The following is a 14,120-nucleotide window of genomic DNA, read 5'->3' as shown; positions in this document are numbered from 1 at the left end:
ATCAACCGTCGTACACCGATGTACCACGGTGGAGGAGATAGCCACCATCCACCGGTGGCGGTGAATCCGCACCCACTACGTGAATGCTCTGCACTACCAGCGATTGCCACCTCCACGCACACAACTCCTGTTGGACAAAAAGTGGCAACCCTCCTATTGTGGCGGATGTGCCCTATTTTACATTATCTACAAAACCGAAAATTTCTTGGGTGATATAAAATCCACCTTTTGGCGATGTATAATTTTTTTACATCACCTGTTTTTGATAACATGCAATACATCGCATGTTAGAGATTCTTTTAGGTATATCAAGTTGCGAAATAATTTAGTGTTACGGTTATGAATGCTTTTTGGGTACACCATTTTTTATTTTTTAAATCTAAATATAATTTTACAGTTTGTTATTAATAAAGGGAGTATTGAAGCTGGGAAGCAGAGGTCTCTACTCGTACCAAGTGGCTACACTCGCACTAGTAGTGGCTGCCAGATTGTACAGCACCACAAATTTTTGTTCTGCTAGGAATTTAACTTTGTGGAAGATATACTGTTTTTATAGGAATTTTGCCTACTTTCTGCACTACAGAAAAGAACCGAAAGCGCCTAAAACATTATACCCCAACCATCTTGCCACATGTAGGAAACCATGCCACGCGTAGGAAGCGAGCACGCATATGCATTGTCGACACGTATCAACTCAGTTGGTGAACCAAGCAAAAAATTAGGGTTCCTTGAGTGTGTCTTGAACTTGAACTCGAGGCACGAAACGCGACGTGCGTGACGAGGCGGAGGAGGCGGAGTACGCAAGGGCTCCTTCTATTCTCACTCACTTGGAAGTACTAGAAGAGCAGCTCTTATATATATACCACTCCAACTCCCTCATAACTAGCATTATGGGACTAAACTTTGTCTCTTAAAGCTGTCCCCAAACTATCAACGTGATGAACGTTGAGATTTCAGAAATTGTAGGCTAGATGGACTCTCTGTGCTGCAGCTTATCTACATCTAACAACAAGCAGAGGTCTCTACTCATACCAAGTGGTTTACACACGCACTAGTAGTGGCTGCCAGATTGTACGAGCTCCTCAAAAAAAAATTCTGCTAGGAATTTAACTTTGTGGAAGATATTCCGTTTCCATGGGAATTTTGCATACTTTCTGCACTACAGAAAAGAACCGAAAAAATGTGTCTCCAACAAATGATTTATATCCAAATGGGTGATATTTTTTGTTTCGCAAAAAAAAGTGATGTAAAAAAAATTGGGGGAGCGCGAGGGGCCAACCGCCACAATTGGACTTCTCGCCGAGTAACTGCCACCTACCCCGCCTGCTAATGGTCACAAAATCGAGCAGCCGGTGACCATAATCAACTCGCCCGGCTCTGTTGCCCCTCCTCTACCGCTCTGCATGGCCAAATCAGCCCCGTCTCAATCTTTTTCGGCCAGTGCACCGCGCCACCGTCGGTCGATTGCTGACCTCCGGCTCGCGTAAGTCCATTTGGCTGGTCGTGGAGGAGCCGGACCAGTCTACGGCTGCCGCTAAGGTTAAAGTTGACACCCGCACGACCAAGGCTCTTTGCACGGACCACCCCATACACCGAGCTACCTGTGGCGGTGAATCCACGATCAACCGTCGTACGCTGAGGTACCGCGATGGAGGAGGTATCCACCCTCCACCGGTGGCGGTGAATCCGCAACCACGACGCGAATGCTCTGCACTGCCAGTGATTGCCACCTCCACGCACACAAGGTGTTGGACAGAAAGTGTCAAATATAATTTCCCTCCTATTGCCCTAATGTGCCCTATTTTTCATTATCTGCAAAACCGAAAATTCCTTGGGTGCTATAAAATCCACCTTTTGGTGATGTATAATTTTTTTTACATCACTTGTTTTTTGTTGCCATGAATACATCACATGTTAGAGATTCTCCTAGGTATATCAAGTTGCAAAATAATTTAGTGTTATGGTTATGAATGCTTTTTGGGTACACCATTTTTTAGTTTTTCAAATCTAAATATAATTTTACAGTTTGTTGTTAATAAAGGCAGTACTGAAGCTCGGGGAGCAGAGGTCGGTCTCTAGTCGTACCAAGTGGACTACAGGCGCACTAGTAGTGGCTGCCGGATTGTACGAGCTCCTCAAAATTTTGTTCTCCTCGGAATTTAACTTTGTGGAAGATATTCTGTTTCCAAAGGAATTTTACATACTTTCTGCACTACAGAAAAGAACCGAAAGCGCCTAAACATTATATCCCTCTCTTCAAGCAGTACAACAAGAATATATACAGCAAAATAAAAGTTCATCCTGAAAAGGTACATGTGTGAGAAGGCATCATTGTGATTGTCTGATCGTGTCATACTCACTGACCTTTAACCAGAGATACGAATCGAATTTACCATCTCCTTTTTCCCGATTTGCTGCAAAGGCATCGCTAGTGAAAAAAAAAAGGAAAGTGTGAAAATTCAGCTCCAAGGTATCGACATGTGGCACGGCCGCTTTTGATCCGGACCGAACCCGTCCCGAGGAGGTCGCTTTGGAGTTTGGACCGTGCAAACATGGAACGGAACGAAAGGCGGCACATTGACCAGGTCAGAGCCGAGGCCGCAGCAAAAGCTCCCGGCGAAAAAGACTGGGCGCAACAGGACGACAGGATACATCCATCCAGATACAGTACAGATACGGCGTAGGAGTATGATGGAATCTCCACGCAGCGATCCGGCGTGGGTGGACAGGGACCATGCAATGGAAGATTCACAACCAAGTCGTCCCCCCGGGAGATAATTTAAGGAGAGAACAAACTAGGTGGATCTGTCTGCCGAATAATTGAGGCGTAAATTTACAGGAGATCGAGCTAACACATGCGTCGCTGTCAACAAGAGGGTGACACGAGCCGCGGGAGATGCAAGATACCGGGGCCCGCCCGAAGAAGATTCTTGGGAGGTAGCCGATGGCCCGTTAATCCCCATTGGATCCAGGGATAAAGAACGGTGCGAGAGACCACCAGGTTAAGCAACCGCGCGTCATGTTATTGGACTTTTTGCGGCCGACCTGGAACAAGACAACAAGTGCAGGAGTCTGGAGTGCAACCACCCGCTCACTCTGTTCCTCCAGCTTGTACACCAATGAGAGTGAGCTGCTACGGGTAATGCTCACCCAATTTCATATGGACAAATATCGGAGAAAACAATCCAGTATAAGCGAAGGAAAAAAAATGTCTTAAACATAGAGGCACCGAACAACAATCACACACTTTGTCTCGTTACCAAAGAGGGGGTTCCTTATTCATGAAGCAACAGACGCTGAAAAGGCTACAAAAGAGTGGAGCTGCCACAAAGCTAATCCTCCCAAGCGCTAATGGAAACAATGAAGCTCTTATTTCTTTCTTACAGCGACACCTTCCCAAACTTATGTGATGATATGCTCCCAATCATGGCTTACACAACTAGAAATAGCTAGCTACTCAAAATAATAACTCCCAATTATTCATCATCAGAACCACTTATTACTTATTTCTTCCCAAACTCGCACACCCCCAACAACCTGCGGATCCCATGGATTATCTTCCTCCGATCTGTTCGTCTGCACCCATCCATCCAGGTCCAAAATAACCAACCAATATATCACCACACAAAAGAACACCTAACGCTGCTGCTCATTTCTCCTACCTCTAGCTAACATCTACCTAGCGCTACCAATAATAGGTTTGTAAATATGCTTCTTAGATATTATAGTAACCGGGGTGGAGAGATCAGAAGATGCATGTTGGCTGAGACGCAATTCGCATCTCAGTACGTCCACTCCTGAGGCAGATTGACCTCGCAGGCCACGGCGAGCGGCGGAGAATGCGCCGCCGCGGCCGCCGCTGATGTAGAGTTGACATTGTTCTGCTCGCGCCTCTGGCTCGCCTGCATCGCGTTGCTCCGGTTCACCAGTGCCTCTGCAAGGAATTCGAAATTCTATTAATGGCCATTCATTCAAATGATTAGTGCTGTTAATTGTACTAGTAATTGAGGAGGAATACTACAATCAATTACCGTGATCAACGACGAATCCGCCGGGGTAGCAGGGCCGTGCGCCGAGGTCCTCGACATTGAGGTTGAGCGCCTGGACGACGCGCGCCGGGAGGAGAACGCTGGAGCAGCCTGGAACCGCAGGAATTTTAGCCGAAAAACACGACGGGGGACGGCACCGCGCGCAAAACAAGGCAGGCAGGCAGGCAAAAGAAGCGTGAGCGGGAGAGAAGAGGACGGACGGCTGCACGCACCTTGTTTCTTCCTGGGCTCGGCTGGTGCGCCGGCCTGGCGGGGGATGAAGACGCCGGTGCCGGCGCACTCGCGCTTGGCGCCGGGCGGGGTGAGGAACACGGCGCGCATGCCGGCGTTGGTGGAGGCGGGCGGCGCGGGTTGCTGGTTCGGGGCCTGCTTCTGCAGCGGCGGCCAGGCGGACGGGCCCAGGCCGAGCGGCGAGTAGTCGGCGCCGCCGCCCCACGCCATGGCCATGGCCAGCTGCTGGTGCTTCATCACCTGCTGCTGCTTCAGGAGGTGGAACTGAAACGCGGAACACACGGGGCGTCAGGAGATGGTGGAGGGACAATCCCATCTACCGGGAGAAACGGAGCGGAAGCGGTTGGACATCACGGTGCATGAGAGAGAGGGAGAGGAACTTACGCGAGCGATTTGCGCCTGGCGCTGGGCGTGCGAGGTGTACTGGTAGTTGCTGCCGGCGGCGGGCTTCGGGGCCGGGAGCAGCGGCGCGGAGGGCTTCGCCGCCGGCGGCGGCGGCGCGACGGAGATGGGCTTGGGGACGGGGATGCTGCTGGTGGTGGGCGGCAGGCGGGCGACCTGGCCGGCGGCCTCGTGCAGCAGGTCCCACGGGTCGGCGGGCTGCTTGTCGAGCGGGGACGAGGGCGGGGAGCTGACCTGCGAGGCGCCGCCGGTGGGGCTGTCCTCCCCGGAGGCCTGCAGGCCGCAGAGCGTGGACTGCGGAGACCCGGCCACGACCTCCCCCTGGAATTCGGAGAACAAATCCTCATCAGATGGGTCCAAACGGAAACAGCGAGAAAAAACAGAGATCCGAAACACGAACAGTGGAACCAACCAACCAACCTTGTTAGCAATGGTGCCGTCGCAGTCGAGGCCGGCCATGCGGCGGGAGAGCCCGGCGACGAGGGCGTCCTCCTCGTCGCTGTCGCTCCTGGCGGCGGCGGCGGCGGCGGCGGCGGCCTTCTCGTCGGCGAAGAAGTCGTCGTCGAGGAACTCGTCCGGGAGCCAGAAGCCGGCGGCCGCGGCGTCGAACTCGTCCGCCATTTCCGCCCGCGAGGAGGAACGGCAACAGCAAGCGTGGAGGGAACAACCCCCTACCGGATTATTATAGGGCGAGGGAGGCCAGCAATTGCCGCTCGGTGAAGATATAATTATGCCCAAGAGGTTGATGGCGCTCTCTCTCTATATATCTATCTGGAAGTACTGGGCTCCTCTCGTCGGCCGGCCTTGTGGGAGGGTATATTATCTGCCGGACGGGTGGACGGAGAAAGGCGGCGGCGGAATGTCAAGGACGGCGAGCCGATGTGGAGGTCAAAGGAGGGGGGTGCGGGCGGTTTATAAAGCGGAGGATGGTAGGGTAGGGCAGGGAGCGGGACAAAAAGTTACCGAGGAGCCAGGATGGGATTAGCGGTGCTGGTGGCGCCGCTGTGTTTGTTGTGTTTTCCGCGTGGGTTTTTTTACCTTAACCAGGGCAGGGTTAAGTATGGTAGAGGCTCTAAATTAAGCAAACTCTTACTGCTATTTGCGCAATGGGAAGAGCTAGATTATACACACCGCATGCCGCAAATCTACATACAACTCATCCGTTTTGGCTGTGCTCGCAGGCTGGCTGGCAGGAAATTTTGTGTGTCTCGCCTCTGTTTTACACCCTGGACCGCATTTTAGACAGCTAAACTATTTATTAGTAAGATTTTTTTGTGGTACTCGGTGGATACTGAAGCGGTCCAGGTCAGTTTGCGGTTGCCAACGGTCCCAACGGTCCCGCATCCAAGTAATTTTATGTAATTTCCATGTCCATATTTTAGATGTTAAATAATTCCATGCAGCAATTGTGGCAACGGGTGGTATCTGTGACCTCGGGCATGAGAGAGGCATCCGTTATGGTCTCCGGCAAAGTGGGAGACACCATGGCATCCATGGATCGAACTAGGGCATGGACGCGGGTGCCGGCGGGAAGAGTGAAGAGGCACCTAGCTGGAGGAGTCAGAGCAGACAGATACTCGCTCGAGCAGTCTGCTAGACCTAAAACCAGCGCAAAATTAGAGTGTAAATACGCCGAGACGGACATATCCACAGGGCGTGGTCCTTTTACGAATCGTCGTTTCGCCTCGCATTCTTGACGTGTGGATAGCAACGGTCTCGTTCTGTCGATTTACGGGCCGCACCGGGGACCCATTTTGGCTGAGCTAGCAGATTGACTGGAAATTTCATGTGTTTCGTCTCTTTCCCACACCATGGACCGCATTTTAGACCGCTATTAGTAAGATTTTCTTGTGGTTTTCGGTGGATAGTGAAGCGGTCCAGGTCAGTTTGCGGTTGCCAGCGGTCCCAATGGCGCTCTATATTTGGTTTGCAGCCTTGCAAATTTAGGGCATGAGCAATGGTGGCATACACAACTAGCTGCTCCATGTAAAAAAGTTGTAAGAAGCAACATGTTAAATTTTATCTCTCCAATGGAAGCTACAACTGTAGTTAGGAAAAAGAGTGAAGAGACCCCACAAATATGACACTATGTATCTCTTTCTCTCTCCAAAAAGCATGCTTTTAGGACTGAAGATCCCACTTCTTGAAGAGGAGACTGCCTCCTCATCTGAACCTACTTTGGACCACCCGAACCTAGCTAAAGGTGTGAAGCAGCACCTCTAGGGCAGTGCGTTGGGCATGCCCTTACGTAATTTCCATTTTTAACGTTAAATAATTCAATGTGATAGTTGTGTCAACAATGATGCTACCTGTGACCTCAAGGAGATGAGAGCGGCGTCCGTTATGGTATGTGCCAAAGTGGGAGGCACCGTGGTATCCATGGATCGAACTAGGGCATGGGCAGGGGTGCCGGCCGGAAGAGTGAAGAGGCAGCTAGCTAGAAGACCTAGAGCAGACAAATACTCGCTCAAGTAGTCTGCTAGACCTAAAACCAGCGCAAAATTAGAGTGAAAATACGCCGAGACGGACAAATCCACAGTGCGTGGTCCTTTTACGAGTCGTTGTTTGGCCAAGCATTCTTGCCGTGCGGATAGCAACTATCTCGTTATGTCGGGTTAGGGATCACGGTTGGAGATTATTAAAATATATAACATAGTCGTTTCTAACAGTTTGGACTTTTGAGATAATTGGCTAGTTCATCAATGGGGTGATTGGATATGTGTCCTCGCAACGGGAGGGAAAACTTTATTTGCGCCGAGGAAGATGCCACGGTGATTGGATATGTGTCCTCGCTGTGGGAGTGGTGTCCGTTATGGTCTTGTGCAAGGCGGGAGGTACCGTGGTCTCCAAGTAACCAACTAAGGCACGGACGTTGGCTGGAAGAGAGTGAAGAGGGAGCCAAATGACTGGCTGGAGAACCCGAAGCGGACAAATATTCGCTCGAGCTATCCGCTAGGCCGTAAAACCAACCTAAAATTAGGGTGAAAATGCGTCGAGACAAACATATTCATTGGACGCAGGGCGCTTTACAGGTCGCCGTTTGGGCTCATATTCTTGCTCGGTGGACAACAACGGTCGTGTTATGTCCGTTTACAGGTTGCGGTTGGAGATGGCCTTCGCGTGATAAACGTACCCAATACTTTGCTTCAGCTTAGTAATTTAGGTTTTGGCATGGCGTTCGCATTGTCACGCCACTAGCACCCACCCCACACGAGGTTCAGAAATGGCAGTTGAACAATGTTGACAAACACAGTGTATGAACGGACGAAAGCTTAGCTTCGCACCAGACGCTGAATGGAAACGCGATCTACTACTACTAGACACCTGGGATGAACGGTGGCTGTTCACTGAAATGGTTCCACGCGGAGAACAACGGGGGCCGCTTTAGGGCGTAATTCGGGAAAGGCGCGTGCGTGCGTGTGCCGTTCGGCCAGCACCGAACTGTTTGTCGAGCCTGGCGTGAGTCGCGTCGGGCCAAAGCTGTTCGTGGCGATTCATGTTGGCAGCAGTAATTTGGAGCGGCGGGACTAAAATTCGTGAGGAATCGTGGGATCGGAACAAAAAGTTACCGAGGAGCGAGGATGGGATTAGCGGTGGTGGTGGCGCCGGTGTGTTTGTTGTGCTTTCCGCGTGGTTTTTTTTTACCTTAACAAGGGTAGGGTTAAGTATGGTAGAGGGTCTAAATTAAGCAAACTACTATTTGCGAAATGTGAAGAAGTAGATCATACACAGGGCAGGGTTAAGTTTGGGAGAGATTAATTCAGCCGTTTCGGCTGAGCTCCCAGGCTGGCTGGAAATTTGGTGTGTCTCGTCTCTATTTTCACACCATCTTCAGCGGTGGACCGCATTTTAGACAGCTAATACACTGCTTGTTTAGATCTTTTTAGATTTTCAGCTGATAGTGGGAGCGGTCCAGATCAGTTTGCGGTTGCAAGCGGTCCCAACGGTACTCTGTATTTGCTGAGCAGCCACGCAATTTATGCAATTTCCATGTCTGCATTTTAAAGGCTAAATAATTTAATGCAGCAGTTCTGACAACAGCGGTGGGATCCGAGGCCTCGTGATGGAAGTGGTGTCCGTTATAGTCTTGAGCAAAGCGGGAGGTACCGTGGTCTACACGTAACGAACTAGGGCACGGGCAGCAGCCGGAAGAGAGTGAATAGCGAGAACATTGACTGGCTGGAGGACCCGAAGCGGACAAATACTCGTCGAATGCAATAAGTTTGTGAGATATTAGCTCACCTGTTTCAGCTGAGCTCGCATGCTTGCGGGAAATTTCGGTGGACCGCATTTTAGATAGCTAAACTATTTATTAGATTGGTATGTTGTTTTCGACGGATAGTGGAGCGGTCCAGGTCAGTTTGCGGTTGCTAGCTCTCCTATATATACAGTCAAAATGGAGAAATTGCCGGAGAAATATATTGCATGTAATTAAAGGATAGTGGAGCGGTCCAGGTCAATTTGCGGTTGCCAACGGTCCCAACGGTACACCGCGGTCCGCATCCATGTAATTTTGCGCAATTTCCATGTCCAAATTGTAAACGTTAAGTAATTCATTGCAACGGTTGAGGCCACGGCACCTGCGAGGGTTTATTCTCGAAAACACTTAAGGCCACGGTGATTGGATATGTGGCCTCGCAATGGGGGTGGTTTCCGTTATGGTATCGGGCAAAGCGGGCGTTACCGTGGTCTCCAAGTAACGAACTAGGGCACGAACGGCGGCTAGAAGAGTGCGAAGAGAGAGTAGAGTGACTGGCTAGCCGACTAGAACCGGACAAGTACTTGCTCGAGATATCCGCTAGGCTGTAAAAACCAACCTAAATTTTGGGTGAAAATGTGTCGAGATGGACATATCCATGGGTTGCATTCCGCTTATAGGACGCCGTTTGGCATCCATATATCGCGGATAGCGCGTTATGTCCGTTTGCGGATCCGGTTGGAAATGGCCTTGGCGTGAAATATCATGCATTCTACTTCTTCGTCTCCAAGACGTATAGGTCTTTTCGACCCGTTCAGCAACTTCCCGTCTGCAACCAACAACGTCAGGCCGAATCAGGAAAGAGCGATGCGCCGTCGACATGGTCTAGAGGTTGAAAATTAAGGGCTTCTCAAGGATCTTGTTGTTATTTTTGCTTTTCTTAAACTGTTTTGTACTGTTCGGTGTTTTTTTAATGGCAGTGTCGCAAAAAATACGTACCAAATACTTTCTGTGATACAGTGATTTATTGTTTTGGCATTGCCTTCGTAATGTCTCCCCACTGGCACCCACCCCACACGAGGCTCGTAAATGGCAGATGAACAAATACTTAGCTACGCAGCAAACGCCGAATGGAAATGCGATCTACTACACACCTGGGTACCCACCCTACACGATGTTTCTTTTTCGCGTGGGTGTTTAAGGGTTAAGTATGGTAGAGGCCTAAATTACGCAAACCTTATTATTTGCACAATGTGAAGAGCTAGGTTATACACAGCGCATGCGGTAAGTTTGGGAGAGATTAATAACTCATCCGTTTCGGCTGAGCTAACAGGCTGGCAGGAAATTTGGTGTGTCTCGTCTCTATTTTCACACCATCTTTAATGGTGGACCGCATTTTAGACAGCTAATACTCTATTTATTTAGATCTTTTTGTGATTTTCAGCTGATAGTGGAAGCGGTCCAGATCAGTTTGCGGTTGCAAGCGGTCCCAACGGTACTCTGCATTTGGTGAGTAGCCACGCAAATTTATGCAATTTCAATGTCTGCGTTTTAAAGGCTAAATAATTTAGTGCAACAGTTCTGGCCACAGCGGTGGGATCCGAGGCCTCGTGATGGAAGTGGTGTCCGGTATGGTCTCGGGCAAAGCGGGACGTACCGTGGTCTACAAGTAACGAACTAGGGCACAAGTAGGAGCCGAAAGTGAGTGAATAGCGAGAATAGTGCCTGGCTGGAGGACCCGAAGTGGACAAATACTCACCGAATGCAATAAGTTTTTGATAGATTAACTCACCCGTTTCAGCTGAGCTCTCATGCTTGCAGGAAATTTCGGTGGACCGCATATTAGACAATTAAACTATTTATTAGATTGGTATGCTGTTTTCGACGGAGAAGCGGTCCAGGTCAGTTTGGGGTTGCCAGCGGTCCCAATGGTGCAACTCATTTGGTCCGCATCCATGTAATTTTACGCAATTTCCATGTCTAAATTGTAAACGTTAAGTAATTCATTGCAACTATTGAGGCCACGGGTGATTGATACACCTTTCAGGGTTTATTCTCGAAAACAGTTATGGCCACGGTGATTGGATATGTGACCTCACGGTGCGGGTGGTTTCCGTTATGGTCTCGAGCAAAGAGGGAGGTACCGTGGTCTCCAAGTAATGAACTAGGGCACGAACGGCGGCTAGAAGAGAGTGAAGAGGGAGCAGAGTGTCTGCCTGGCGGGCCCCAAGCGTACAAATATACGCTAGGGCTATCAGCTAGGCCGTAAAACCAACCTAAAGTTTGGGTGAAAATGCGTAGAGGCGGACATATCCATGTGTCTCATTCCGCTTACAGGACGCCGTTTGGCATCGCATTCTTGCCCCGCGGATAGCAACGTCCGCCTTATGTCCGTTTGCGGACCGGATGGAAATGGCATTGGCGTGAAATACGTACATCCTAATTTTTCGTCTCTGGAACGGATGTGGTCTTTTCGACCCGTTCGGTGACTTTCTCTCCGCAACCAACAACGTCAGGCCGACTATGCGAAGAACGGTGCAACGTCCACACGGTCTACAGGTTGAAGATGTAGGGCTTCTCAAGGATCTCGTTGTTATTTTCATCTTGCTTGAGCTCGGTATTGTTCGATGTTTCTTTTAAGGCAATGTCCTATTCGCAAAAAATGTACCAAATACTTTCTTTATACAGTGATTTATTGTTTTGATACAGTGATTTATTGTTTTAGCATTGCGTTTGCAGTGTCTCCCCCACTGGCACCCACCCCACACGAGGCTCGTAAATGGCAGATGAACATATATTGACAAAACAAGATATGAACGGCCGAAAGCTTAGAGCATCCCACTCGTTGGCGTTCCCCACGCCCAAATCCGGCGAAAATTTCGGCCGGATTGGAAGTAAATTTGGCCTAGGGAGCGCCGAAGTTTCAGCCATCCCCCCGGCAGGAAACCCCCAACCTCGACCATTTGACATATTTCAAACAAATTCGACATAAAATTTAACAAGTTCGGCGATCAATTGGAGGAAAATTGCTGAAACAAATTCGGCGATAATCAGTACAATGTTTAACAAGAGCTGAAACAAATGAAGCACGCAAGTTCACAATTTTTGAAACAAATTATGACAGGCTAGTTGGCGTCGGCGTTGGTATTGCCTCAGAGCGTCCATATGTGCTCCACCAGATCATCTTGCAGCTGCTGTTGCATTGTAGAGTCTCGAATCTCCTGGCGCATAGCAATGAAGACGGCCCATGATGGAGGCACCTGGTGATTAGGCTGTGCAAGAGGACCCTCATATGGTGCTTGTTGCTCAGCCAGAGGAACCGGATGTTTTCGCTCATTTTCAATAATCATATTGTGTAAGCACACACAACAATTCATCACCTCCCACATCTGATCTTTGGACCAAGTCATAGCGGGGAACCGAACGACAGCAAATCTCTGCTGGAGGACACCAAATGCACGCTCGACGTCTTTTCGGCAAGCTTCTTGTTTCTTGACAAACTCGCAAAGTTTGGGGGTGCTAGGTTTCGAGATAGTCTTCACAAATGTTGCCCACTTTGGATAGATACCGTATGCAAGGTAGTATCTTTTTTTGTAGTGCTGACCATTGATCACATAGTTCACCGGGGGAGCATGACCCTCAACAAGCTTGGAAAAGATCGGGAGCAGTTTAGGACGTTGATGTCATTGTTGGATCCAGGCATACCAAAGAAAGAGTGCCAAATCCAGAGATCATGGGTAGCCACTGCTTCAAGTATCACAGTGCATCCGTTTTTGTGACCCTTGTACATTCCCTGCCATGCAAACGGACAGTTCTTCTATTTCCAATGCATGCAGTCAATGCTTTCAAGCATCCCTGGAAAACCTCTAGCTTCATTTGTTGCAAGGATCTTCTGATTGTCTTCGACAATGGGTGATCTCAAGTAAAAGTCCCCGAACACTCCTATGACGGCCCTGCAGAACCGGTAGAAACAATCAAGGGCGGTGGACTCCGCCATCCGAAAATAGTCATCTGCACCATCACCGGGAGCTCCATACGCCAGCATCCTCATAGCCACTGTGCACTTCTGCAGTGACGAAAATTCAACCAAGTCAGTGCAATCCGCTTTGCATCTGAAGTAGGGGTCAAAGTCTCGGATGGCATACACAATTTGCAGAAATAGCTTTCTGCTCATCCTGAAACGACGCCTGAAAACAGTCTCACCGTGCAATGGATTGTCGGCGAAGTAGTCGGCGTACAACATGCAGTAGCCCTCCATTCGCTGTCTCGGCTTGCACTTCCGGCGACCTGGTGCCGACCCACCACGGCGACCAGTTGCCTCGCCGGCGTACAGGCTTGATAAGCAACCGAGGATCAGCATGTGCTCCTCGTCTTGGGCAGCGGCTGCCATCTCTTCTCGCATAAGCTCGACGAACATCTGCTCCTCCTCTTCGTCCGAGTCCATGACCGGCGACGCAAATGGACAAACACCTGACGGGCGTGGTTGAGGCAACCCGAGACGCAAACGACGAGGAGTAGGCCGTCATCGGAAAACAGGCCCGCGGAGGAGCAGCTGATACGTCTCCGACGTATCGATAATTTCTTATGTTCCATGCCACATTATTGATGATATCTACATGTTTTATGCATACTTTATGTCATATTTATGCATTTTCCGGCACTAACCTATTAACGAGATGCCGAAGAGCCGATTCTTGTTTTCTGCTGTTTTTGGTTTCAGAAATCCTACAAAGGAAATATTCTCGGAATTGGACGAAATCAACGCCCAGGGGCCTATTTTTACACGAAGCTTCCAGAAGACCGGAGGGGAGACGAAGTGGGGCCACGAGGCGCCGCCACAACAGGGCGGCGCGGCCCAGGCCTTGGCCGCGCGGCCCTGTTGTGTGGGCCCCTCGCGTCGCCTCCTGACCTGCCCTTCCGCCTACTTAAAGCCTCCGTCGCGAAACCCCCAGTACCGAGAGCCACGATACGGAAAACTCCATCGAGACGCCGCCGCCGCCAATCCCATCTCGGGGGATTCAGGAGATCGCCTCCGGCACCCTGCCGGAGAGGGGAATCATCTCCCGGAGGACTCTTAACCGCCATGGTCGCCTCCGGAGTGATGAGTGAGTAGTTCACCCCTGGACTATGGGTCCATAGCAGTAGCTAGATGGTCGTCTTCTCCTTATGTGCTTCATTGTTGGATCTTGTGAGCTGCCTAACATGATCAAGATCATCTATCTGTAATGCTATATGTTGTG

General features: G+C 50.0%; 1 protein-coding gene across 1 annotated transcript; it reads right to left on the bottom strand.

Annotated features, from left to right (window-relative positions):
- Window positions 1-3,256: 3,256 nt before the first annotated feature.
- LOC127344448 (uncharacterized) lies at window positions 3,257-5,574 on the bottom strand. The gene is made up of 5 exons (XM_051370723.2): window positions 5,103-5,574; window positions 4,665-5,003; window positions 4,262-4,544; window positions 4,032-4,139; window positions 3,257-3,934 (listed from the first exon to the last, which is right to left on the bottom strand). The coding sequence occupies exons 1-5, from the start codon at window positions 5,301-5,303 to the stop codon at window positions 3,783-3,785; spliced, it is 1,083 nt and encodes a 360-aa protein (XP_051226683.1). The 5' UTR covers window positions 5,304-5,574; the 3' UTR covers window positions 3,257-3,782.
- Window positions 5,575-14,120: the final 8,546 nt, after the last annotated feature.

Source organism: Lolium perenne, chromosome 3 (genome assembly GCF_019359855.2).
Source record: "Lolium perenne isolate Kyuss_39 chromosome 3, Kyuss_2.0, whole genome shotgun sequence".
In the NCBI taxonomy this organism is placed as follows: domain Eukaryota; kingdom Viridiplantae; phylum Streptophyta; class Magnoliopsida; order Poales; family Poaceae; genus Lolium; species Lolium perenne.
Note: the sequence above shows the minus strand (reverse complement) of the source record. Positions and strands in the feature narration are given on the sequence as shown.